The sequence below is a fragment of the Tasmannia lanceolata genome, unplaced genomic scaffold (genome assembly GCF_043159265.1).
Source record: "Tasmannia lanceolata isolate RefF3 unplaced genomic scaffold, GAP_Taslan_0.1 ptg000015l, whole genome shotgun sequence".
Taxonomy (NCBI): Eukaryota; Viridiplantae; Streptophyta; class Magnoliopsida; order Canellales; family Winteraceae; genus Tasmannia; species Tasmannia lanceolata.
In genome coordinates this window covers 31,943,701-31,968,934 of record NW_027518692.1, presented here as the reverse complement: position 1 = coordinate 31,968,934, position 25,234 = coordinate 31,943,701, and the positions used below count along the sequence as shown (strand labels likewise).

The 25,234-nt window shown below is 37.4% G+C and overlaps 3 protein-coding genes across 6 annotated transcripts in view; 1 reads left to right on the top strand and 2 right to left on the bottom strand.

The window, feature by feature from the left end:
• The window catches only part of LOC143846560 (uncharacterized), an 87,649-nt gene that overhangs the window by 49,506 nt on the left and 12,909 nt on the right, over positions 1-25,234 (bottom strand). The gene's annotated exons all lie outside the window — the stretch shown is intronic.
• LOC143845670 (glucan endo-1,3-beta-glucosidase 14-like) lies at positions 440-9,187 on the bottom strand. Its single transcript, XM_077354068.1, has 4 exons — positions 8,614-9,187; positions 3,426-3,841; positions 2,511-3,134; positions 440-730 (listed from the first exon to the last, which is right to left on the bottom strand). Exons 1-4 carry the CDS (start codon positions 8,726-8,728, stop codon positions 644-646), a joined length of 1,242 nt encoding a protein of 413 aa, XP_077210183.1. The 5' UTR covers positions 8,729-9,187; the 3' UTR covers positions 440-643.
• Positions 12,418-24,445, top strand: APX6 (ascorbate peroxidase 6). Of its 4 annotated transcripts, none has more exons than XR_013234780.1 (12): positions 12,418-12,614; positions 12,696-12,786; positions 13,717-13,844; positions 15,667-15,737; positions 16,031-16,073; positions 16,163-16,259; positions 16,613-16,696; positions 20,198-20,319; positions 21,049-21,115; positions 21,748-21,877; positions 23,313-23,405; positions 24,304-24,445. XR_013234780.1 is itself a non-coding variant. In XM_077355013.1 (12 exons), exons 4-11 carry the CDS (start codon positions 13,829-13,831, stop codon positions 21,848-21,850), a joined length of 603 nt encoding a protein of 200 aa, XP_077211128.1. In that variant the 5' UTR covers positions 12,418-12,614; positions 12,696-12,786; positions 13,307-13,447; positions 13,717-13,828; the 3' UTR covers positions 21,851-21,877; positions 23,313-23,526. The 4 variants fall into 4 exon arrangements, 3 of the variants coding, with proteins under 3 accessions (XP_077211128.1, XP_077211127.1, XP_077211126.1); XM_077355013.1 differs by lacking the exon at positions 24,304-24,445 and adding an exon at positions 13,307-13,447 and having other exon boundaries at positions 23,313-23,526; XM_077355012.1 differs by lacking the exon at positions 24,304-24,445 and having other exon boundaries at positions 16,190-16,259; positions 23,313-23,526.

Here is a 25,234-nt window from a genome sequence, read left to right as displayed (position 1 = left end):
GCTCGTTGTCGAGAAAAAAAAAAGAACTTCCTTTTGTCAAGGAAGAGTGAGAGATCTCTCATCTTTGATTTTCAACAAGTTGGGTGTGTGTTTGTTGAAAGGGAGTTGATTAAATCGAGCACTCTGGATTTTTTGTGGGTTTGTTGAAAGGGTGTGGAACGAACCTAAGAAATAAAAATTATAAAACGTTAATGCTGTAAACCAAACCATAGAAAAGAAAATTACAGAAAAAAAAACCCAAAAAGTTCTAGGAAATTTTTTTCCATAATTTTCTTTTCCATAGAAAGGTTTATTTCCATAAAAAAAAATTTTGTACAACCAAACCTGCCCTAGAATTCCGGTCTAGCGAAGAAGCAAAGATCTTCAAAAAGCATTCAGAGGTGCCAAACTGAAATGGGAAAGAACTAGGGAAAAAAATCTTATTTGACAAGAGCACCCATATGCATTGCTGAAGTAAATAAAAAGATCGGCAATTTACAGTCACAAGTATTTCAAGAGAGATGTCCGTATACAAACCGATGAATGGATGGATGATACACACAATTTTACAAGAGAAAATGTATCAAAGGTTTGCCTTCAAGGCCAGTTTGGCATGGAACCAACAACATGAAGAACAAGTTAGAAGCTCCAAACCTTGATATAATTATGATAACAAAACCATAAGCAGCGCTGCAACACATGTTGTCAGAACTATGGCATACTGCATGGACGAACCTCGAGCTTGAATATCCTGTTATAAAAAAAGGAAATATTAGAAGCAATGGATCAAAGGCAATCCTATAATGGAGATGAGGTTCTAAACAAGAAGTGTGTTGGTCAGGGAACAGATGACAATTAAACAAATATTATGGATGCTACTACGTTTAAACAGTAGTCACTAGAAACTCTGTAATTTCGCTTCCACAGAAACTCACTTCGGAAGCTAAATTTATCGCATGCTCCTTAATTAAGATCACACTTCCTATTTAGGTTATTATTTTTTCCTACACAAGTGTTTTTCCCTTCTGGTAATGCCAAAGGATTATACTTAAAAAAGTCATCTTAAATTTCAAATAAAACTTGCCTGAATTTTTGTAAAACTTAGCATTGATTCTAAATGAATGAAAGGATTATACTCTTTCTAAACACTTCTTGTTCGCTCCCAATGAGACTTATTACATACTTCATGTTGACTTTCCATGATGCTTCCTAAAAGCTTCCTTTTACTTTCTTTAGAGCTTCACACTTCCCGCAGTCTCTCTTTTTTAAACCCCTTGCTTCCCGCTTCCACTTCTGGTATCACTTTCCACTCTGGAAACTATGTGTGCTAGAATGCCTAGAACAGTAAGTTGCTTATATCATTTACATATGCTACCATACGTTTTGGCGATTTTATAAGATTTTCACCAAAATTTTCAATTGTTACAAAAATGTTTCCATTTCTATGGTGACCGAAATGCATACTGAAAATAAAATTTGAAACCTGGAACTCAACACTGTGTGCCTGAGGGCATCACAACTAGGGAAAAGGCCACCTCCAATATCTTCCCAAGTCAAATAGCCAAAGGTTTAGCACTTTTTTCCTTCTTTGGACCCTGTGTAGGCATCACAAGTATGAGGACAGTGATACCCTTCTCTCAGTGGAAATTATCTCAAAAACCTCGACTTTGCCTATTTAGTCTATAACTCTATATCATCAAACACATTATTTAGGACTTAAGAGGCCGTAAGAAAAAATAGAGCAGTTGACCCCTACCTCCAATGTTCACAATTAAAGAATGCATGTGTACTGTGATTGTGAACCTCATCCTGTTTCCTCTTATCCGCAATCCTTATTCCACGAGCAACATCAATACATGGTATTGCTGCACTAGCTCAAGCATTTGGTGGTATTTAGTTTCTGGTTTAAACAGTTTTTGATCAAGCATTTGGTGGTATTTAGTTGCTGGTTTAAACAGTTTTTCTTAAATTTAATATGGTGTGTTTTAATAATTGCTAAATAAGTATAATTTCAGCATGTTGGTTTTTTTCAAGGTGTACTTGCTTGGAAAAAAAGTAGTGTCACCCAATATTAATTTCTCATTAGCAATGAAGTGTATCTCCATGCATGTTTCTATAAACAATCCAAAAACCAATAAATACCATCCACCAATAATTTTGGAAGTTGGTTCACTATCTATTCAAGCGAATTTTCGGTCCAAACACAGGGTAATTTGGTTGACTAACACCCTCATGTACTTCCCTTGAAGCAAAGATATTTCAGAAATAAACAAATGGAAGCAAGAGCATATAAGAGGAAACTAAAGACTAATATTATATTAAATTGCACAACCAAGGCAAAAAGATAAACAATTTAGTATTCTAACAATATTAGACAGTCTTGTGAGCTCATTAAAATCAGGAATTAAGGGAACGGGCAGCAAGGCAATTGGTATTTCTCAAAAGCATTTCTCACAATTAATCAAAACTATTAAAGAATATCAAATATTATACAGGAAACATAAAATAACAGGTGCAAAGAAACCCTATACCTTCAGAGACAAAAGAGACGAGGTTGCAGATGAAGCCTTGAGTCCAGTAAATCCAATGTCATAGGCTATGCTCCCGTCAGCCTTGAACAGTCCAAAGTTCCTCTCGGAGGCCGGTCCTGGCTTCAAATCCTCATTGAACAAGGCAAAGATATACGCCTTTACAGCAATCTTTGGCCTGAGTGGAGTCCCCTTCTTCTTAGCAAGCCGTTTTTTTAGATTACGATTATAAGTTCTTGCATTTTGAACTGTTGCTCCTGCCTCATTTTGATCCCCATTAGAAGCCCAACCTGTCTCAGAAACATAGACTTCCATCTTTTCGAACCCAGCGGCTTCCAAAGCCGCATAAACAGCATCTAACTGAGCATCGAACATGTTATCATAGTGCAGCTTAGTTTTCGCATCAACAATACCTGAATTTGGCTCAAAAAGAGCATAATTAAGATCAATATGCTCAGGATCACTTTTGTAGGCCAAAAATGGGTAGGCATTGACATAAAAGGGAGCACCCGTCTGGTCAAAGAACTCCAAGAGAGGCTTCATAAATTGGACAACGGATTCTTTGAAAACACATGATGATGGAGGAAAGGAACTAGCAAACACGGCCTGTGAATGTGGTGTTGATACCTGTAAAACAACCTATTAGTCCAAAAGTTTAAGCTGTTGGAGATGGCATTATTTAATCTTTTATAATTTAACACTCCCCCTCATGTGTGGCCCCTCTTTTTTAGGGCTGGACTACACATGGCATATGTGGGTCCTCTTTTGGGTTGGCCATTACATGTGGATTTTTAATATTAAGGAGTTTTGAACCCAGGACCTTTGCTCTTTGCTCTGGATACCATGTGAAACAACCAATTCGTCCAAAAGCTTAAGCTGTTGGAGATGGCGTTATTTAATCTTGTATACTTACAATACCTCAATCGTATCCTTCAACTTAAGCGTAGTGATAACATTGTAAACATTCTTGACGGCAACCAGTAGGACCTCCATTAGTTCCTCATCTGATCCTCCCATCACCTCGTTCCCTACAGCAATTCCACGAATATGTGTATCCGGAAGATACGGCTGGACATTTTCTTTCACCCAGTTCATGGCATTATCCTCACTCACGCTCATATCTTTCAGATATTGATTGCCAATTGCAACCACTATTTCGATTCCCGATCCTTTAAATGCCTTGAGAATGCTGGGATCAGCATCATAAATCCTAACATTTCTTATCTTTGCTGCTTTAAGAAGCGTCACAACACTTTCTGGTGCAGGAATATTATCGGCAATCCTTCCATAGTTTATTCCATAGGTTCCGATAAATGCCTGCACTGACACAGGACCTGCATAACGAAATAAACAGCTCAATAAGACATTGTATGCTGGAATAGTCCATTTAAGTTATCATCTGTGCTTTTTATAGAATTGCGTGCTTTACCCGTTTTCCTAGTGTCTCCTAAAAACCTTAGGAAATTGTTTCCAAAATAGGAAGTTGGTTCACTATTTTATAGGAAGTTAGAATTCTTTTATAGATTCTAACGAAATTATATAATTATAAACACTTTGTAATTTTTATGTAAGTAGGGTCAATAGTATAGTAGGATCACCAACAACGTTCTATAATTTATCTTTCTTCTATAAATTCCTATAACGCATTGACTCTTTAATCATGACTTTAATCTTTCCCAATTATATGTTGTGTTGAATTATCTTGATTTTCTTATAAAACTCAAGATCCACTCGTGAATATTAGATTTTGGGTTTAATGATTTGATGATGTCAGTTTGAATAAGAAATTATGAATTTAGGACTACACAAAACTGAGGGCCTAAAATAGTAGGAACACAACCAATAATAAATGTATCATTATTAGCCATGCAATTTATGACATTGGGAGTGTTATGCATCTAATTACGTTTCTCCTATGATTTGGCCGACACTTCAAATTTATTGCTGACTCACGTGTCCTGCCATGTCCAACACGACATGCGTGTCCACACGTGTCGACACTCCTTTGGACACTTTTACTTGTATTGTTGGAAGTGTCAACTTAATGTGGGTGTGTCGACATGTTTTTGTACTGTGTAAAGTGTGACATTCTGTTTTTTTATTGAATATTGTGTTTACCTCATTTAGACAACAATACCCATGTCGAAACTCGACACATGAATCCATATCCACAAATATACTTTCTATTTTAGCCGTGTCCCCGTTTCTAAAGTTTGGGGGTTTGCCGTGTCCAACACTCCGTGTCCGTGTCGACACGCGACACTTGTGTCCGTGTCCACAAATCATAGCGCTTCTCATAAAAGAAATGAGGCAAAAATTAAAAGAGCATATCCTTTTGGACTGTATACCATATACATCTCAACTCAACAAAGCCTTTGTCCCAAACTAGTTGGGGTCGGCCAAATGAATCCTTTAGAAAAATTTCATGAAGAAGGTGAAAGGAATCTACCCGGCTTTAATCCTAGCTCTAGTTGGGTTCTCCTACGTGGATCATTTTCTTCCACTCTATTATGTTCCTAGCTATCAAGTCTTTCCTCACTGTTTCTACCCAAGTTGTTTTCGGCAAAAACAATGAGGAAAGACTTATATACTCTAATTCTATTTATGTTAATTATTACTCAAGCCTCAAGGAATTTTCAAATGAGACCCAAGGAAAATTTTGGTGAATTCCATATATTATGCAAGTGTTACACTGGTTAGAGATATAAAACAATAACCGCACAGATACAAGCGAGCGATAAACACCTATATGTTACCTGGATATGGATACAGGTAGCTGATAAAGTGATTGGTATGCAGATAACCTCAAAAATCTTAGGATACTGGTATAGCTAGGATATGATAGGCTTTTGTCGGGTAGGCGTAAGGATCCCTAAACCTAACATAATGAAACAAGTTTCCAATACTACACTTAGAAGTTTTTAATCATTTGTTTCGGTCTCAAAGTTTAACCAATGAAATTATAACAGAAACTGGTTGGTATTAAACTGGTCCAATTAGGTATGAGTGATAGACTGATAGTACTATAACATTTTATGATCTAAATAGAACTATAAAGAAATTGACATATAGTTCAACTTACATTAAATGATCAATATGGCGTTAAACTGCAAGTGAGGTTTTAGCCTAATAGATAGGGTGAGTCAGTCACATATTGGACCATTGGTTCAAGACATGAGTGGAACATTACTTGTTTTAGCGTGTTATGCACAAAACCTTATGAGACTAAATAAAAACATAAGGTCAATAAAATTTGGGGGAGTAAAAGAACTGCAAAGGACAAGGGAGTGAGCTTTGACAGTGGGGTTCAGATACATAGATCAATGTCTCGATATAAATACAAGAAGTTTTTTGTCTACGTCAAGGACAAGAGAAAAGAAGCAATCATCCAAATATGAGCACAAAAGCCACCAGTTACTCTTTCTTTTATCAATAAAATGAGACAACCCATTGGGGACATAAACCATATCTCAAGTGAAATTAAAAGAGGTCATTAGGAATTTTCAGTAGTTGGCAAAGAGTATTGAAAATTTTCAAATTGAGCAGGAGAGTTCAAGCCAATGAGTATTTCAAAGAAAAAGTGGGCTTCTATTTCAATTTCAAATAAAAATTTATGAAAGCATTCTACTCTACAAAAACTCAGACAACATGTCAAAGCAGTGACCAACCCACACCGGTGTGTCTGTGGTAAGGGGCCATGAACATTGTCTAAGGTCTCGTGTTCAATTCCCAGAGGGATTGGTACCAAACACCCTCTGCTTCACAACATATCAAAGCAGTGTGAGATGAAACAAGAGAGGAACAGTCCATAGGGAATTTCAAAGTAGATACACCATCATTGGACAAGAATTCCAAGATTTTTAGAACTAATTTATAACCAGTGTTAGAATGAAAGGATCGTGTATGCAAGTTCTATGTAGGAACCTTCTGAATGCCTCAAAATAGTTTGATTTGATGAAAGAGATGAACGTCCAATGAGAATCTTGATGAAAATTTATAATCCATTTATCAAAAGTCAAACAAAATTGGTTCCATGTGGGATAAAATCCTAGAAACAATCCTGCATAAAGGTCTGTGAAAGAATCCTCCAAATGCATCCAAGTAATTTGAGACAGAAAGAAGGCCATATTCCAAAGAGAATTTCCGTCCACATTGAAAATCCTTCTACCAAAACTCTAATAAATTCCAATAAAAAGACCAAGCCAGATCTCACATTCAACAATTTTTAGTGAGTCAAATGGATATTAATTTTGTCAAAATCAAATGTTCCAAAATTCCAATCAAATTGACACTCATTTCTACATATGGGAAAAATAAAGGGTTTGCAAGCTGCCTAATAAGAGGAAGACAAAAAGAAAAGCAAGAACCATGGTCCTACAAACAATGATGAAAATGATGAGTGAAAGATGAGATACCAGATCCACTATGCAAGATGAAGCAGTTCACCTTTCGAAAATAACCCTCTGAACAATAGAAAATTACTCTACGAGCAAGAGCAAAATCCTATACAAAAATTCCACAATGTTCCACGTTAAAAGCTAAGGGTGTGTTCAGCAAGGATACTCATTCTCAGCGGAAGAAATGAGAGAATCAGAATCACCCAAAGCGACTCACCTTAGATTTGGAAAATCTGATTATTCACAGATATTTATGTAGGATTTTGAGAAGCAGATGTCACAGATTGAATTTGCTGAGGTAAAAAGGTCCCACATCAGAAAAGTAAAAGAATGTGGATGGGCTTATAAGGACTTGAGCACCCTCCCCTGAACGGCTAGCTTTTAAGACTGAGTTCTACCAGATTCCTAACAAATGGTATTAGAGACAGGGCATGGTAACTCATATGTGCCCTCGAGGATGGAAAAAATCCCTAATGGGAGATTTCGGTAACCTCAGTGCACTCTTCTCGAGGATCTAGAAAATTCCCCAAGGAAAATCTCATAGTTCCCATGTTGCTCTCGCATGAAGGGGCGAGATTGTCCACGTTGCTTCTGCGTGGAGGGGGAGATTGTTTGGGATTCAACACGAAAGCAAAGATCCCATACCCAAAAAGTGAGTGGATGTGGATGGGTTTATAAGGACTTGGGCGCCCTCACCTTAACGACTAGCTTGAAAGGGTGAGTTCTACCTAAATCCCAAGAAGAGGTATCAGAGCCGGGGCATGGTAACTCCTGTGTGCCCTCCTCTATGATGGGAAAAAAAAAAACCCTTGGGGAAGATCTCAATAACCCCAGTGTACCCTCAAAGATGGAAAAAAAACCCTCAGGGAAGATCTTGTAGTTCCCACGTTGCTCCCGCGTGGAGGGGCGAGATTTGCCACATTGCTTCCACGCGGAGGGAGAGATTGTTTGTGGTTCCACGCGAAAGCAGAGATCCCACATCAAAAAAGTAAATGGATGTGGATGGGCTTCTAAAGACTTGGGCACCCTCCCCTTAACGGCTAGCTTTTAAGGGTAGGGTACCAACAAAATAACACCAATTCTAATAGCTTAAGCTTTTGGAGTAATTGGTTGTTTCACGAAAGGTCATGGGTTCAAAACCCAACAACTCCTTGATATTAAAAATCCACGTGTAGGCCAACCCAAACGAAGGGCCAAACGTGGCACATGTACGGCCAACCCAAAAAAGCGGGGCCAAACGTGGCACATGTACAACCCACCCAAAAAAGCAGGGCCACACATGAGGGGGAGTTATGAAGAAAATAAGATTAAATAACACAATCTATAACATCTTAAGCTTTCAGAGTAATTGGTTGTTTCACAAAAATTCAAAAAAAAAATCTCAATATACAACCATAACTTCAAAGTGCAAACCAAATCTTCACATTCCTATATTTTTTCCAGCCGTACAATGCAAACAAGCTAAAGACAATTTAAATAAATAGAACTAAAAGGAGAGAAAATTTATGAGCAAAAACTAAAAAAAGAAATTTGATTGCTGAAAGTTTGAAACCTCCCTATCAAAATGGTAATAAAACCCAATTTGAAAAGTAGACAATATTGCATTAAAATGACAGCCCACATTTCTCAGAAATCCCAATTAAATCAACATTTGACTTTCCACAATCGTGATTCAAATGAAGAGAAGAGGGTAGAATAGTAAAACGTACCATTGGTAGATAACAGGAGAATGCAGAGGAGAAAGGAGGAGAGGTAAGTAGAATTCTCCATTGAAAAGAAGAAGAAGAAGAAGAGGGGCGGGAAATTGAATAGAGAGGAATCCATTTGTAGAGATTATTAGAAGGTGAGATGATTCGATAGAAACCTTCTTGGAAGGGAATGCCATTGATAGATTCCAAACACTAAAAGAGAGGGAAAGAAAGAAAGAAAAACTCAAAAGAGAGAAGGTAGGTAGAATCGATTCTCTGCAGTGTTTGGAAAGTAAGGTGTTTTTTGCCTTTTCTTCCATTGGCGTCTTCTTCTTCTGCTGGCTTTCTTGTTTCTGTAATATACCTTTCTTGGAAAGACGGGAAAGGGTGTAGGAGAAGGTGGTGGGAGGGGAAGAGGCAGAGACTCAGTAACTGTATTTATGGTTAGTCTTGTCTTTTGACCTTTACTATGGGGTGGCCTGGGGAAGAAAAGGGGGCAAATCCATGTCTGAGGACCTTGCCAATGATGTAACCAAACCCCAATTAAGCCTCAAGCTCAACCAACCTTAGAATTATCTCTGTTTGTTGTTGTTCAATGTTATTATTAATGAATAAATAAGGGAAATGATATCCAACCCCCCTAAACGGATAAAATCCTCCCCCTCCCTTTAACGGTTTCTTTGAGAATGGTTCACTGGTTGAGGATAAATTCCCTTCCCCCTCCCCCCCCTAACGTTTTTCTTTGCCTTTAAAACTCAACGAATAACGTTAAAGGGGGGATTTTATCGGTCAGACGGGGGAAAATATTATTCCCCATAAATAATCTAGAGGGATAATAAGGTAAAGGGTTCCTTTACAAGAGCTTAATGCCAAGGGTGCTCCATTGGATCCATGTCATTCACAGCAACTAAAGGCCCCGTAGAAAATAACCAAACGGAGCTTAATGCCAGCTCCGTTTGGTTGCGTTGAATTTTTGTCCCAGGCAGTTTTAGTAAAATTTTGGTCCCATCCCATGTTTGGTTTCCTTTTAGCACTAGGTTTTTATTAATCCCACTCTTGTAAATGATTGCTTGTGTGGTGAATTTTTTAATCCCACTTTTGTAATGATTGCCTTTTCATCCCATCCCAAAATAATCCTAGGAACAAAAATAAACCTAGGAACCAAAAATAAGCTTGAGAAAAAAAAAATTCTTCCCAACAGTTCAAGCAACCAAACAAAGTTTTTTTTTTTTTTTCCCACCATAGTCCGGTCAACCAAACATGGGTTTTTTATTTTATCGGGATACTTCTAGGACTTTTTTTTCCCACCAATCTACTGGGATTTTTTTTCTCCCACATAAATCCCACGAACCAAAAAAAACCAGCAACCAAACAGGGACTTCTTCCAAAAAAATATACCCCTGTCTCATTAAAATTTACTTAACTATCCTTAATTCCTATGTGTCATGGGTGAGTGAAAGATGAAGGTAGTTTGGTCGTTCTTGATGAGAGAGGGGTACTTTGGTCATTTACTGAGTTAAAGGTATTTTGTTTATTTTTTATGAGATACGGGTACTTTGATTATTCTCTATGTGATATGAGTATTTTTTATTTTATTTTTCATTTCAGATGAAATATATGTGTTCTAGGTTAGTTAGTTTTTTTTTCTTTTTAAGAATTTTTTTAAATCTCACTTTTTATTTTTATATTTTTCTCAAACTTATTGCTGGTGCACAGACTTTATATAGTCATTCTGTCATTTTCTATTAGGTAAGGGTATTTTGGTTATTTTATTATGTGATAGACACGTTCTAGTCATTTTTGAAAAGATTAGGGTGCTTTTGTAATTTTTGAGTATTTTGGTAATGAAGACATTCGAAAAAAGGTGGGGGTGGCACTAGTTGAGGAGAATATGAGAGAGCGTAGCTTAAGATGGTTTGAACATATCCAACGTAGGCCTTTGGATACTCCAGTGAGAAGAGGCGACTCATGCCAAGTTGATGGAGTAAAAAGAGGTAGGGGAAATTGAAAACAATTTGGGTAGAAACAATGAGGAAAGACTTGATATCTTGGAACATAACAGAGAACATGACCTTAGATACAGGGGCGGAGCCAAGAATTTACACTTGGGGGGCCAGGCTAATTTACACTTGCCTGCATTGGGCATTGGGGTGGCCATAGCCACTATACTACCTATGCATGCATGGATGTACACGCATCTTTAATGGGATTTTTCAAATCATTGGGGGGGGCATGGCCACCCTCATGCTATATGTGCCTCCACCCCTGTTTGGATATGATAGAATGGAAGAAAATGATCCACGTAAATAGAGGCGAAGCTACATGTAGCATAAGGGGGGCAGTTGCCCCTATTGAGTTGGGCCAAATCCTTAATAGGCCCAACTCAATTGGGCCCAACCCCCTTTAAAATTTGAAGGCCTACCCTCCTTCTGTATAAGCATGTATAAGCTTGCCTCCCTTATGCATAAGTCCTTGCTCTGCCACTGCACGTGGAAGAACCCAACCAGAGCCAGGATTAGATCCGGGTAGATTCCTTTCACCTTCTTCATGAATTTTTTCTAAAGGATTCATTTAGCCGACCCCAACTAGTTTGGGACAAAGGCTTTATTGAGTTGAGTTTGGTAATTTTCAATGGGAAGGGATGTTTTGCCATTTTGGCGATATGGGTGCTGATAAAGTCGCCATGTTTGAGTTCCATTCTCTTCCTTTTAGCCTTTTTACCAGTTGACCCCACCTTTATAAAAGATCCAAACCGTTCATTTGTTAGGCCCCAACGTAAATAGGCATTGCCCATAAAACATGGGAAAAATGTGCCCCTTTTCATTACTTGGGACACCCAGGGGCAGTGTACGATGGCAATCAGGTCCCTTCAATCCTTCCCATGTGATTTACAACTGCCTCTTTGCAGTCAGAGATAAAGTGCACCTGGGTGTCCCAAGTAATGAAAATGGGTGTATTTAGTTCATTACGCAAAGCCTATTTATGTTGAGACCCAACAGATGAACAGTTTTGATCTTTTAACAAGGTGGGCCCAAGTGAGATTTTTCAAAAATACACTGTATATAGAATTTGGCAAATTGCATGCAGGTGTATGCGTTTTTTTTTTTTTTTTTTTTTTTTTTAATACAATGAGGCCCACCTTGTAAAAAGATATAAACCATTCAATTGTTGAGGCTCACTAAGGGTTAATGTTAAGATGAGTGAGAGAGTGAGACTCTACTAATTATTGGCTTCACAACCTGTAAAAAAGGTCAAAAAAAATGGGAAAGTGGGACTGATAGGAACACCCTTTGGTTATTTCTTATGAAAATGAGTGTCCGAAGATTTTTATTATTTTATTTATTATTTTATCTTGGGTACTTCTCACCTAGGTGTGCAATTGTGGTCGTTTTGGAGAGTTCGGGTTGAGCTTTTACCTTAAAATCGGGTCGGGTCGCTTCCGATTCATATTTTAGCAAAAGCTAGACCCGACCCAAGTTGCATCCTTATTAATCTCTCATCTTGGCTGTGTTTGGATTGCCGGAATAAAGAATAGGATTAGACATCATATTCCGATTCTTGCTTAAAATGAGAAAAAAATTAAAATTAAAAATAAAAAAAATTCTAATAAAAATTCCATTCCGACTGGGGAGGAATCAGAATACCACATCTCAGGGTGGGATAAAAATTCTGGCATTTTTCACTCAGTGTCATTTCCACTTGATTCCCTTCATTTCGGAACCAAAATCTGGAAGCGGGCAGAATCAGAATCAGATCCCGATTCCATATCCTGATTCCTGGATTCAGCTGTTCAACATATGCTGAATAGTGAATATAAACACAAACACTACTTTTATTCATTAAGTTCTGCCCTCCAAAAAATTATCCTTTCTTCTTCTCTTTGGTGAAGATGAGGACGATGAGTTTAGATCCTTCCTTCTCCTCTTCCCTCAAAAACTCATTCTCTCCACCCCCAACAAACAACCCTTTATTCAAATCTCGCGGGAAAAAAACTGTCCTTGCCTTTTCCAAGGAATGTTCATGTAAGTTGAAATCTTTTTACTTCTCTGATAAGTGAAAACACTACCCTTTTATTTGATCTCTTTTATTTGTTTGAACAACAGATGGGAATAACATTCACAATTTCCATACGAGGAGAGGGCTCATTTTTAAGGCTATTTCATTTCCATTTCTTCTTCCTTTACATGAATTGGGGTAAGGATATGGTGTTAATGCAATACAGTAATTCCTATCACACCTTTCATTTTTTTCTGTTTTCTTTCACTTAATTTTAAGTATGTAACAACTAATTACTCCATAAGCTTAAGGCCCTTTTCGTTTTAAGATTATGACAACCGATTGTGAGTGCCAAACCGATTATTGGACTCAAAATTATGTTTAAATTCGAGTATAGTATGAATCCAATAATTGGTTTGGCACTCACAATCGGTTTATCTTAATCTTAAACGAACAGGGCCTAAGCTGTTTGAGTTGGTATTGTTTAATCATTTATACTTCAGCACTCGCCCTCATGATTGGCTATACATGTGACAAATGTGGCCTCTCTTTTGGGTTGGCCATACACGTGGATTTTTAATATCAAGGTTTACCCATCTAAAGAAACATTACTAAAATAACCTAAAATAGAAATTCCGTAATAAACCCATACTTTCAGACTCATACCTGTTAAATGTTCTACTATGTTATCTACTATTTTTTTGCGATATAATTGCAGACACGGAGAGGGCGAGCCTTGGCGCAACGGTAAGGTTGCTCCATTGTGACCTGGTGGTCACTGGTTCGAGTCACGGAAACAGCCTCTCTGCAAAGCAGGTGTAAGGCTCCGTACATCTAGCCCTCCCTAGACCCTGCAATGGTGGGAGCCTCGTGCACTGGGCTGCCCTTTTTTTTTTTTTTTAAATAGTTGCAGACACTGGTTTTTCTCCAAACAAAATTGAAATTTTGCTTCAGGCACGTTTCTTGATTTCTGACGTGTTAATGAAACAAATAGATATTCATCTCGAATCAATCGACACTCTTTTGGACAACATGCATGCATTTGTGTGATAATTTTTGTATTTCTAGTTGGTTCTACACTTCATGCTGTATAATTAATATATTTTTTTTCCTAATGGATGTTGGAAGGGTACATTCCAGTGCATCTCCAATCATTCGAGATGCGGTTAGGAAGGTCTTGTCCAAGACCAAGGCTGCTGGAGTGCTTCGCCTGGTTTTTCATGATGCAGGAACATTTGATATGGATGATAATTCAGGTGAGAGCTCTTATATGATAAATGTGAATATTTTTCTTGAAAAAAACTGGGTCAAAGACATGGAGGATCTACATGTTCTATGATCCAAACTGTTTGTCTTTTATTTCCTTCTATGGGTGGACCATCACACATAATTTCCACGCCACACCCCAACAATAACAGAAAGAAATAAAAGAAACAAAGAGAGAATTAAAAGAACCTCTGGTGTGGCTCCTACACATCAAAGTTATCAAAATAGTAGGCAACATTGCAAATTTAATGAGAAAGTATCCATCGATCGAGGGTTGGGATTGTGTAATGCAGGGGATTCTTGGGCATGCTGATACATAATAGAGAATACATGAATAATTTGGGTCATCGAATATGCGACTATGCGAGGTCCGCCTGCAATTTGCGTGCTAGAATTTTTACTAGGAAATATACATGTGTATACTCCTAATTAAATATCTTGTGTTCTATTTTGGGAAGCATTGATAATGACCTTGATCACTGTATTGGGTGACATTGATACACATGAGAGTGTTTCTATGCAAAAAATCATTTACCAATTGGCTTGGAGCAGAATGGAACTCTTAGTAACTGTTCCATTTATCATACGTCAAGTTCCTTTTTATTAAATTGCTTTCTATACAAGTTATTTTACTAATCCTATTTGATAAACCAAATTACCTGACAAAAATTTAAAACCCAAGAGATCCTACCAATTTGACTCTACCAAGACTTGAATGAAATTAATTGGTTTTCTCAAATAATACAACATGAGGAAGACTAGTAAGTCGACTAATGAGTAATGAAAATACTCAATAAGTTTTTTTGTCGACTGAATCAAGTTTGCACAACTCAACTTGAATAACTTGACCAACCCATAGCTCTAAATTTCCACAAAACTGACACAAAATGACTGAAATATTTCCATTTCCATCCCCACCCAAAGACATTGAAACCGACATGCACAGAGAAACCAAAATCGTAAGCTTATTAGTGGTATATTATACCAATATATATCACTTAATTATATTTATATGAATTGCATGTGAGTTATGGTGTATGCATTATGTATAAAAATTTATATGAATCGTGTGAAAGTTGGTATGTCGACAGTCTAAACAAGCCTCTTAATTCCTCTTTGATGCTTGTCGATGCTGGAGAAAATAGATCTGGCACCCTTTGTTCTAGTTGCACTCTGCTACCATATAGAAATTGAATGAAAGATAAGAAGAGAGAAATAGAGGAGGAGAAGAGGAAGAAAATAACCTTCATGGAATACGATTATGCCACCTATTATGGAGCATGCCTTTTTTATTCATTTAGGTGAAAGAGGTACAAAAGCAAAGTTCCTTAAGTGAAACGTACATGTAACGTATGATAAAAGTGCTGGAATAAACACAAACATAATATATTTTTCAACACAAAAATGAGCTAGGGGTGACTTATAGTGTTAAAGGCTTATGAATATGTTTGCTTGGCTTTTGTGGAGGAGTGATCTTTGGAGATTGGGACACATGTTAAATGAGATCTATGACATTTTTAAGAACTAGATATCTTATTTCCCGCATTTTGAGGGATTCTAATGATGTGCACTCTTGCCAAATAGGGGACCAATAGAGATGTGTTAGTTGCAGGGCAATTTCTGTCCATGATGTAATAATTTTTTGCTTTTAATTTCCTTTTTACTGATGTTCATTTTCGAAAATATTCAGCACATATTAAATGACATATTTTCTTCTTTTGGCAAGCTTACTGAAGTTTAAACAAACCATCAGTTAATTTTCTGTATGCCTCTTTAATATTTTCCTCCCTAATCCAATCTTTATCCATGCAGGTGGTATGAACGGTTCCATAGTTTATGAACTTGACAGACCTGAAAATTCGGGCCTCAGTAAATCTGTGAAGGCATCTCCAACACCCCCCCCCCCCCCCCCCCCCCACCACACACACACACACACACACAAACCAAACAAACAAACAAAAAAACCTCCCTCTTCCTCTTTTCTCATTACCTCTGTCTGCATGTGGGTGCTTTCTTGCATTTCCCACCTCTTATAACATCAAAATCTTGGATGCCCTCATGGGAGTGCTCTAGATCTTTTCTGGCGTATGCAGGCGATGTTATCTGAATTCATTCATTTTAATATTTGCAAGATTTGCGATCAACTAACTCCTTTGATGGATTCATTGTTATCTAGATTTTGGAGAAAGCAAGGACTGAACTGGAAAATACTCAACCAGGTATATAATTTATATCTCCACAGCAAATATTTTCTACTTTTGATTTTTATTCCATTCCTTGCTTATACATGTTTTGCTTGGACTTATAGTATCTTGGGCCGACATGATTGCTGTAGCTGGATCTGAAGCAGTTTCACTGTGTGAAGGCCCCATCATTCCAGTTCAGTTAGGCAGGCTAGATTCAATGTAAGGTGAAAAATTTGCACCTTAAATCATTGTTTGAGTTTTAAATCAGGTTTAGAAAACTGGCCTTGTTCGACTGTTTACCTTGTTTTGCAAGTCCTGGGAAACCCTTCTCCAAGTCTTCTGAGTTTTCAACCATGATTTTCAAGATTCTGATCAAATTTCTGAGTTTCTAGCCGGGTTCAGTAAGAAGAGTCAAAATCAAGTTGTATGCAGCATTGACTTGACTCTTAGCACTTCACAAGTTGATTCAACACGACTGAGTTTTTGAACTATGTTCTAAACATTTGAAGAATGTTCCGCAAGAACTCATAGATGCCCAGATTTTAACGATTGAATATCTTTGTACATTGTAGGGTGCCCGATCCACAAGGAAAACTCCCCCAGGAATCTCTGGATGTTTCTGGTCTGAAGAAATGCTTTCTAAGAAAAGGCTTCTCGTGAGTTCATTATTGTCATATATATTACATATTTCAGTATATTCATTGTGTCCGACAGTTGCTTTGTTTCTTGGTATTGGCCTTGATTTCTTAATTGATCTATTGAATGCAATTAGTAATCATTCATTTTCCATTGTATTTACCGAGTATCATGTGAACACAATTCAGTTTTACCATTTTTTTAGTTTAATTCCCTTAGTATTGTGTTAATGACAACGCTCTGGTGAAAATATGCTCTTCCGGATAGTGAAAGCTTCCTTGTGATCTCCATAAAAGAACTCGAACTCCACCTCATCTTGACCTTAACATAGATCGATTCCTCTTCGTGATCAGCCCCTTAATCTAACTTCTCTTCTTCAATCAGTAGTTGTTTTCCTCTATCCATGTGAGTGCTCGACATTCTACGAGAGCCTGAAGACTTGTGTGCTCTACATTCTACGAAAGCATGAAAGGAGCCAATAAGCAGAGGCAAACTTCCAAATCTATGCTCTCATGCTCTGCCTTAATCAAATTGTCCGAAGGTGAAACTCGTATTCGTACACAAGCAACTCTTGATGCTAGCCCCCTTTCCCAGGAAATGTTTTTTCTTGACCAAATTCAAAAAGATAATGGAATAAATAAAAGAATTGAAGTCTTATCTTAAAAGAGGGTTTTTTGTACATCATTTTGGTAATAATGAATGATGGAATAAATAAAAGAATTGAAGCCTTATGCAAGTGGAAATGATTTTCTCCCCTCTTGATATGGGTCTGCTCTCCTAGATCAAACCTTTGAGTGATTTCTTGGCAACTAATGGGCCTTAACTTCTGTTCCTATCCTAAGTAAGATACTAAGATCATATTTCTCTCTTTACTATGCTTGTGTTGTCTTTTCTTTTTCTTCTACTTCTCTTCTCAAACTCTATATTTCCTCTTTCTTGATCTCATGGGATTTAAATCCTCTTTTTTTTTTTATCAATTTCAATCATTTTAATTTCAATACCCTTGGTATTGATTCTTGAACACCTCCCCCCACCCCCCCCCCCCCCCCCACACACACACAAGGTTGTCTTGCATCAATGGATGCCAGCGCTTTGGTGAAAATATGCTTTTCGTATAGCAAAAGCTTCCTTGTAACCACTATATAAGAACCTGACTAGATCGATTCCTCCTCATGATCAGCCCCATAGTCTATCTTCTCTTCTTCAATCAGTAGTTGTTTTTCTGTATCCATGCTGAGTGCTCAACATTCTATGAAAGTCTGAAAACTTGTGTGTCCATGTTCTTTGCACTTGAAGCATCGAATCCTAGAGTCTTCACCTTGATTTTGTACCCTCGGACCAGATGTAGTCAACCTCTGTGCGAATGCTGTGTTCATACCCCCTGCAACCCCAATCAATCATTATGGTCTATCATTTCATTGCCCGCGGGTCTAGAATCTTGCTCCCAATCAATCTTGGGATCGTAGCCTATCTGGTTGTCCAGGACAACTCTAGCTAGGAAAGCACCTCTCACCTGCTTCTTCTCCATGACCAAGGCACGCTTATCTGCCTCTGAAATTGTCTCAAACAAATGGAGATTGTAAACATCCTAGATGTTTAGCCATAATACACCTAGATACCTTGCAATTAGTTGTTCAACACTTTACGAAGAATTGTTTCGGGCCACCTACTGATGGAACTCCCCCATATAATCATCTACATATCAATTTCCTTAATTATCTAGCTTTCGGTACATGGTTCTAACATAATTTTACAGAAGGAAATTTTCTGTTAGTTCATCTTCTCCAGTCAGTGATCTTCGGTTTCCCTCTTCTTTCCCAGGATAGTTTCAACTGTTCCTACCATGCTGAGACCCTTCCTTTTAAGTGAATGGCCACTACCTTAACCTTCTTGTAATTGGGTATATCTTTATAATAAAAGATTCTATCTATAGTACTCATCCAATATATAAATTCCTTAGCTTGAAAGCTTTCGTGGAATTCCAAAATCTCTATTTTCAGATTCAACTCCCATCTCCCAGCAACTCATGCAAACATCTCTTGAGTATGGGCACGATTATGGAATGGGTTCTCCATGAAGTCATCTGAATCATCATCTCCATCTTCTCGAATTGGATTCTCTAGTTGATCCAATCCTTGGGTTAAGATCTCCTCTAGTCTCCTCGATTGATCTATCTCATCTTGGTTATCCTATGGTGGATCGACTTGTTCAACATTGCTCGGTGTCCTCTTCTTTCCAGAGGCATGATCACGAACTGGACAAGCCCTAATCCCTAATCACTTAGATCCAATGCGATATGATATAAAAGGAGCTGGAGTACTTTCTAACACACCATTTTGCCAAGAGGAATATGTTGAAGCTCTAGAGATTGGATGACTTGGTGTTTTTCCATTACAATTTGAAGTTTCAGAAACGTATAATATTTTTAGTTAATGTTCCCACTTCTCAAGAATCAATTACAGTTTAAATTTAAAGTTAAACTTATTAGAAACTCTTAAATTCTGTGCTGAGGATTTACGAAGGAAGACATAAAACACTAGATACCCTATCAGTTGATGTCTTGATGGATTAGATAGCAGAGCATGACCAGCACAAGGGATTTAGGTACGTAACAAGTGGAAGAAACTACTCATATTGCTACCGTAGACGATGAAGATAAGGATGTAGATCCCGATGATGTTCGTGGGGTACCCGCGGCGGGGGGGGGGGGGGTGTATTATTTAACTGAGTTTGATGATCTAGCTTTTGACAGCAACTAGAAGGAGATGACTCATGTTTGAGAAATGAGATGTTATTTGTGAGAAATTTGAATAATTCAATCTTTATTTTATTTGTAAACTTCCTAGCATTTTGTATGATTATTTTTCTTAGTTTCATTGATGTATTACTATAATTTTGGTCCTTTAACTTTAAGTAATAAAATATGTATTTTTGTTATATTTGGTTGGTGCGATGGTTTCTTATATTTTTTAACAATTTTTTATTTTTAAAATTTAAATTCGTAACTATTTAAAAAGTATTCTCTGGTATTAGTGTCTTTTTCGAAACGAAACAACAGAACGTCCGAAACTTTGAAACAATTCGTCCTACTTACCGAAACAAAATGCCAAACGAAACAGTATTAACAACTGAACTTGCAATGCTATTTCATGCCCCTTTAATCCATAGGGTAAAAGTAAATTTAAGACCATCAATGTTTCAAATCCGATTTTCAGTGGATGATTTAGTGCCTTTATAATTTCTGTTGAATAAGATTCAAATTAAATTTTGAATCTTATGGATTCAAATGTAATAGAAGGATTTTTTAGCACAATATAGGCTTTACATCCATCACATTATTCCTCCAAATAATTTGTTAACTGATAATAACTTTCAGCTACTTTTTGCAATTTCTAAATATCACGAAAATGCTTACCATCTCTTACAAGCATTACATATTATATTGGGTGTGTTTTCCATTCTTGTTCTTATAGTTATTTTGCTTCAATAACCATTATATGACATGATATGCATACTTGTAGCACTCAAGAACTTGTTGCATTATCCGGAGCACATACTATCGGAAGCAAAGGTTTTGGAAATCCCACCGTTTTCGACAATTCCTATTTCAAGGTGCTTTTGGAGAAACCGTGGACATCGTCAGGTGAGTGGCTCCGGCCTTGTTTGGATTGCAGGATTTTTCTGGAAAATTTTAAAAAAGAACCACTTTTCCAAAAGTTCATGCATTTCCACTGATTGATTACATAGGAAAAAAAGTGAACCACCACAGTTCTACGTTTTATTTACAGGGACCCTTAATTTATAATGATATCCCTGAAATTTATCATTTCCTGCTAAAAAATTTTTCGTAAGTAAAACTTTTCCTCAAGAAATGTTTTCCTGCAATCCAAACAGGGCCTTAAAATTATCTTTATTTATATGGATACATTGTTTTTATGGGATTTGCTAGGGATCATCGCAGCAGGCATTTCGCGGACCGGCTGTTGCATGAGAGAGCAGCCACATAGACTTTTTGACAGATTTTGTCTTATTCATTTAAGTCATCTGAGGTGGCTGCTCTATCATGTAACAGCCGGTCCGAAAATGCGTTCTGCGATGGTCCCTAGCAAATCCCTGGTTTTGTACTTTATGTTGAAGTGAACTAATAATTATCTTCTTCTTTTTTTCTTTGGAAATGTAGTGAACTAATAATTATCTAAAAATACATCTTCAATATTAGCAATTAACTTGTAGGGACATAGGGTTTCTATTTCTGATTCCTCATCTATTTCTATTTCATGGTTGCTTCTAGGTTAAACAGATTCATCCATGCTTTTTCATTATTCCTTGTTTTGAATATTGTTTTTTCTTTTTATATATTCTTCACATCCAGCTGGCATGTTGAACATGATTGGGCTTCCGTCGGATCACGCACTTGTTGACGATGATGAATGCTTAAGGTTCTTCATTTTCTCTTCTTAGGACGTGTTTGGTAACCATGGATTTTATTCCATGAAATATTAGCTTATCAAGTTCTGGGAGGGGGTAGGGAGAGTGGGAGAGGGAGAGAATTGAGAGGGCCTTAGTGAGGAGATGATGCGAAGTGGCTGAAAAATAAGTAAAACTAAAACTCTATTTTGAGTATAGTTTTTCTTTTCCCTGCTTTTCATCCACTTCTCAACTTCTCCCCTCTCAATTCTCTCCCTCTCCAAACCCCTTGCCCCTCTCCTGCCACTTGACAATCCAATATCCATGGAAAAAACTTCCATCGCTGCCAAACATGGCCTTAATATCATATTTCTTATCAAAGATGTGCTACATGACTATATTCCTATGATATCATATTTCTTAATATCATATACTAGGGGTGCAATAATGGTCGAGTTGGGTCAGGTTGAGATTTTGCTAAAAAATGAATTGGAATCAATCCGAACCTGACCTGATTTTATGATAAAAGCTCAACCCGAATTCTCAAAAATTGACCCGAGTTGCACCCCTGCATACTTTCGATGGATTCTCCCCTACATATGATTGGGTTATGAGTTTTCTCGTAGGCACTCAACATGAGGGAAACCTCTTTTTGCTTCTGCAGTTGGGTTAAATTATATGCAAATGATCAGAAGAAATTCTTTGAAGATTTTACGAGATCCTATGTTAAACTCGTGAATGCTGGTGCCTTGTGGAGAAATGTTTGAATCAGAAATTCACCCATACATTCCACGGTATCTTGTTCTTTTTCTTCATTGAATATGTTGATATCATCGTTTCCAACTTGCCATCATATTGCCATATTCATCATCTTGGTTGTCAATGTTAGTGTTTTTCCCTCAATTGTGATTATTTTGCAAAAAAGTTGAACCCATCTTGATTTTCACTTATTTTGCTGAAATAATCTTAAATACTTTCTTGTTGTTGCATTGTAAGCGTACTTGGTCGAGTAGATAAGCTTATCTACTCGGTCGAGCTAAAAACAGTGGGGACCCACATTTTTTGAGGTGATTCAAACCATTCATTCGAAAGGCCCTTACCTACATAGGGTGCCCACAAAAAATCAGATCCATAGGATCATCCTAACCCATCGAAATGTGGAGGGAAAAATGGACAGACACAGTTTGTCCACAAATCTGCCCATTCTCTCTCCACTGTTGGATGGGTTATGATGATCCTATGGGACTGATTTTTTGTGGACACCCTATCTAGGTAAGCGCCTTTCAAATGAATGGTTTGGATCACCCAAAAAATGTGGGCCCCCACTGTTTTTAGCCGATCGAGTAGATAAGCTTATGTACTTGACCGAGTACGCTCACTTTTCCGATATATATATATATATATATATATATATATATATGCTAACAAAAGGGCCCTTTCTTATTTTGCTGAAATAATCTTAAATACTTTCTTGTTGTTGCAATATATAAAGTTAAACTAAAAAAATGAGAAATAAAATAGATAAATGCTAGCCAAACGGGTGTGTCTTTGCAGTTTGCACTTTCATATACTTCACTACATTGTACTTTTTTATTGACTTTACTGTTCCAGACATGTGCAAAAACCCATGTCACTAAGTGTTTGATGTGATTAGGCTATTATGGATGACTTTCTTGCTTATATGATGGTTTCTAAATATGTAGTTGTGCTTATTCTAGCATTTCCCGAAGTTTCATCTTAAAATTTCGTCATTTGCACATGTTCCATACATTTCCGTGATTTTACAAGATTTCCACCGAAACCGTAATGTTTCTGTTCCATGCCGACCGAAACTGAAATTTAGAACCTTGCATTTAGATCATGAGCTTTTGTAATGGCACTTGTTCTATAGTTGTTGCATTTAAACAGACAACCCGTCATGTAAAGCCTAATCTAAGACAAAGCATTCAATTTAGCAGAGATTTGGAAAAATCCCGATCACTCGAGGGAACATCTAGAATTTGATTGAAAATCCAAAACCATATTCCCCTCTCATTCTTTGCATCTTGTGTTGATCTTTCATCTCGATCTTTAGCCCAGAGTAGGCATGATTTGGTATTTTGTTAGCGTTGGTTATGACAGATTTTCATGAATATTTTCTAAAGGATTCATTAGCCGACCCCAATTAGTTTGGGAAAAAGGCTTAGTTGAGTTGAGTTGAGTTGAGTTGAGTTGCGTTGGTTATGACAGATTTTCTGGTAGAGAGAGGGAGACAGAGAGAAGAAGGCGGCGGCGGTGGTGGTGGTGCCAAAAATTTAAAGGTCGCCAGGTACAAGCATAAAGGTAAGAACACAATGGAGGAAATAGATTTAAAACCCATTTCAATTGTAATTATTTTTAAATTGACCCTTAAAATAGGGATATTTTGGTAAAAATAGAAATCAATTCAAATTTAAGTTGTCAATTTAGCAAGTTCGCATTCTTATTGGAAATGTGACACTCTAGGATTCTTCATAAGCTTTCACTCTTACACGAAGAGTCATGTTAGCCGGCCTCTAAAGATATTAATCAGTCTAAAAAAACCATCTCACTTAGTTAGGGGTGTCGAGTGGAATTGGATTTACTCATTTCTAGGTTGTGATCTGCTTGAATCCTCATCAGATCAGATGCTAATTAAAGAATTCCTCAGATCCAACTACGACAAAAAAAATTGCTATCATCATAAAATATTACACAAGGTATGTTACTACCTAGTGCAAAGAGTGAATATTTAGATATGGAAACTGATATCCGCAGGACCATGATTTTAGAATGCGACGAATTCACCTTGTTTAGACGTTTTTACAATTCCCAAAAAGAAATCAACAGCCATTGACAACTAGTTAAAACATGTAAAACAATGTGAGTTCCTCCCATTATCTAAATACAGTCATGCAACTCATTTTTGATAAATTTCCTATGCAAAAAGCTAGGGTTGCACCCGGCCCGCATCAACCCGACCCGAAAAACCTATGGGTCGGGTTCAAATACTGAAACCCAATTTGCACTCTCGTGTATAAATGAAGATATGAGGTGGGTTTGTCTCATTTTCTTAGCCATCCCTCTGAAACACTAGCTTTCATTAGAAATTGTGTTTTGTTTTATTATTTTCTTTTTCAATTGTAACTGTCGAGTAATATCCTGTGCATTTTTTGTTTGTATTTCTATCAGTACGTTCGTTAATATTTTGTGTTTTTATCAGGATGTTATTATTAATCACAGCCTCATAGGCAGATTAAAGTTCATGTTAATGTGATTTTAGGATTTTATTTTGTTGACTTGCCGTTGTAATTATTATTTGTGTAAATCTTTTAAAGGCATGCATATTTTATTGCTAGAGACCTCTGTAATATTCTCTTCATAAATTCTCAGGCCTTTGGGTAAATTTCATCGGTGTGTTTAAATCAATAGGTTTAAAAGAAGCTTAGAGTGACGTAAGACCATTTGAAATATATATATAAAAAAAAAAATGTTGACAGAGAGGAAAAAACCCGACCCAACCCGAGAAACTATCTCGGGTAGGGCCGGGTTTAAGAATCATGGGTTTTCCTAAAAAAATCCAGCCCGAGAACTTTCTCGGGTAGGGTTCCAGAAAACCCGACCTGCCCAACCCGAGTTGCAACCCTAGCAAAAACACACACACACGACAAATTCATTTATAATTTCACCCGCTAGACAACTCTAGCCATTATTTTTGTTGGGGTTTGATGCAGGGTCTTATGTGGCGGAGCCGTGACAAAAATTGAAATGCACTGGTATTAGTTAAGAATCAGCTAGCAAATGTAGATAGTGGTCGAAATTAAACGCCAAACTCGGCTGGCAATTTCACCCGAAAAAGCGGGGATCCGCCCCGCCCCGCCCTGTTTGAGGCGGGGATTCCCCGATTTGAGAGGGGAAGGGGATTTTAAAAATTCCCCGGTGCGGGGAGGGGAAGGGGAAGGGGAAGGGGATGAACTTGTCCCCACCCGCCCTGCCCCGTTAATCAATGCCATTTTTTTGTATATTTTTAAGTGTTTTTTTTATAGGAAAACTACTAGAAACTCTGTGGATCGGCAACAAGATTCTCCCAAACATAAACTTAGCTTGTCTTTTCCCTTTAATTAGCTTCTGAGAGCATTTTGGGAACTATAATA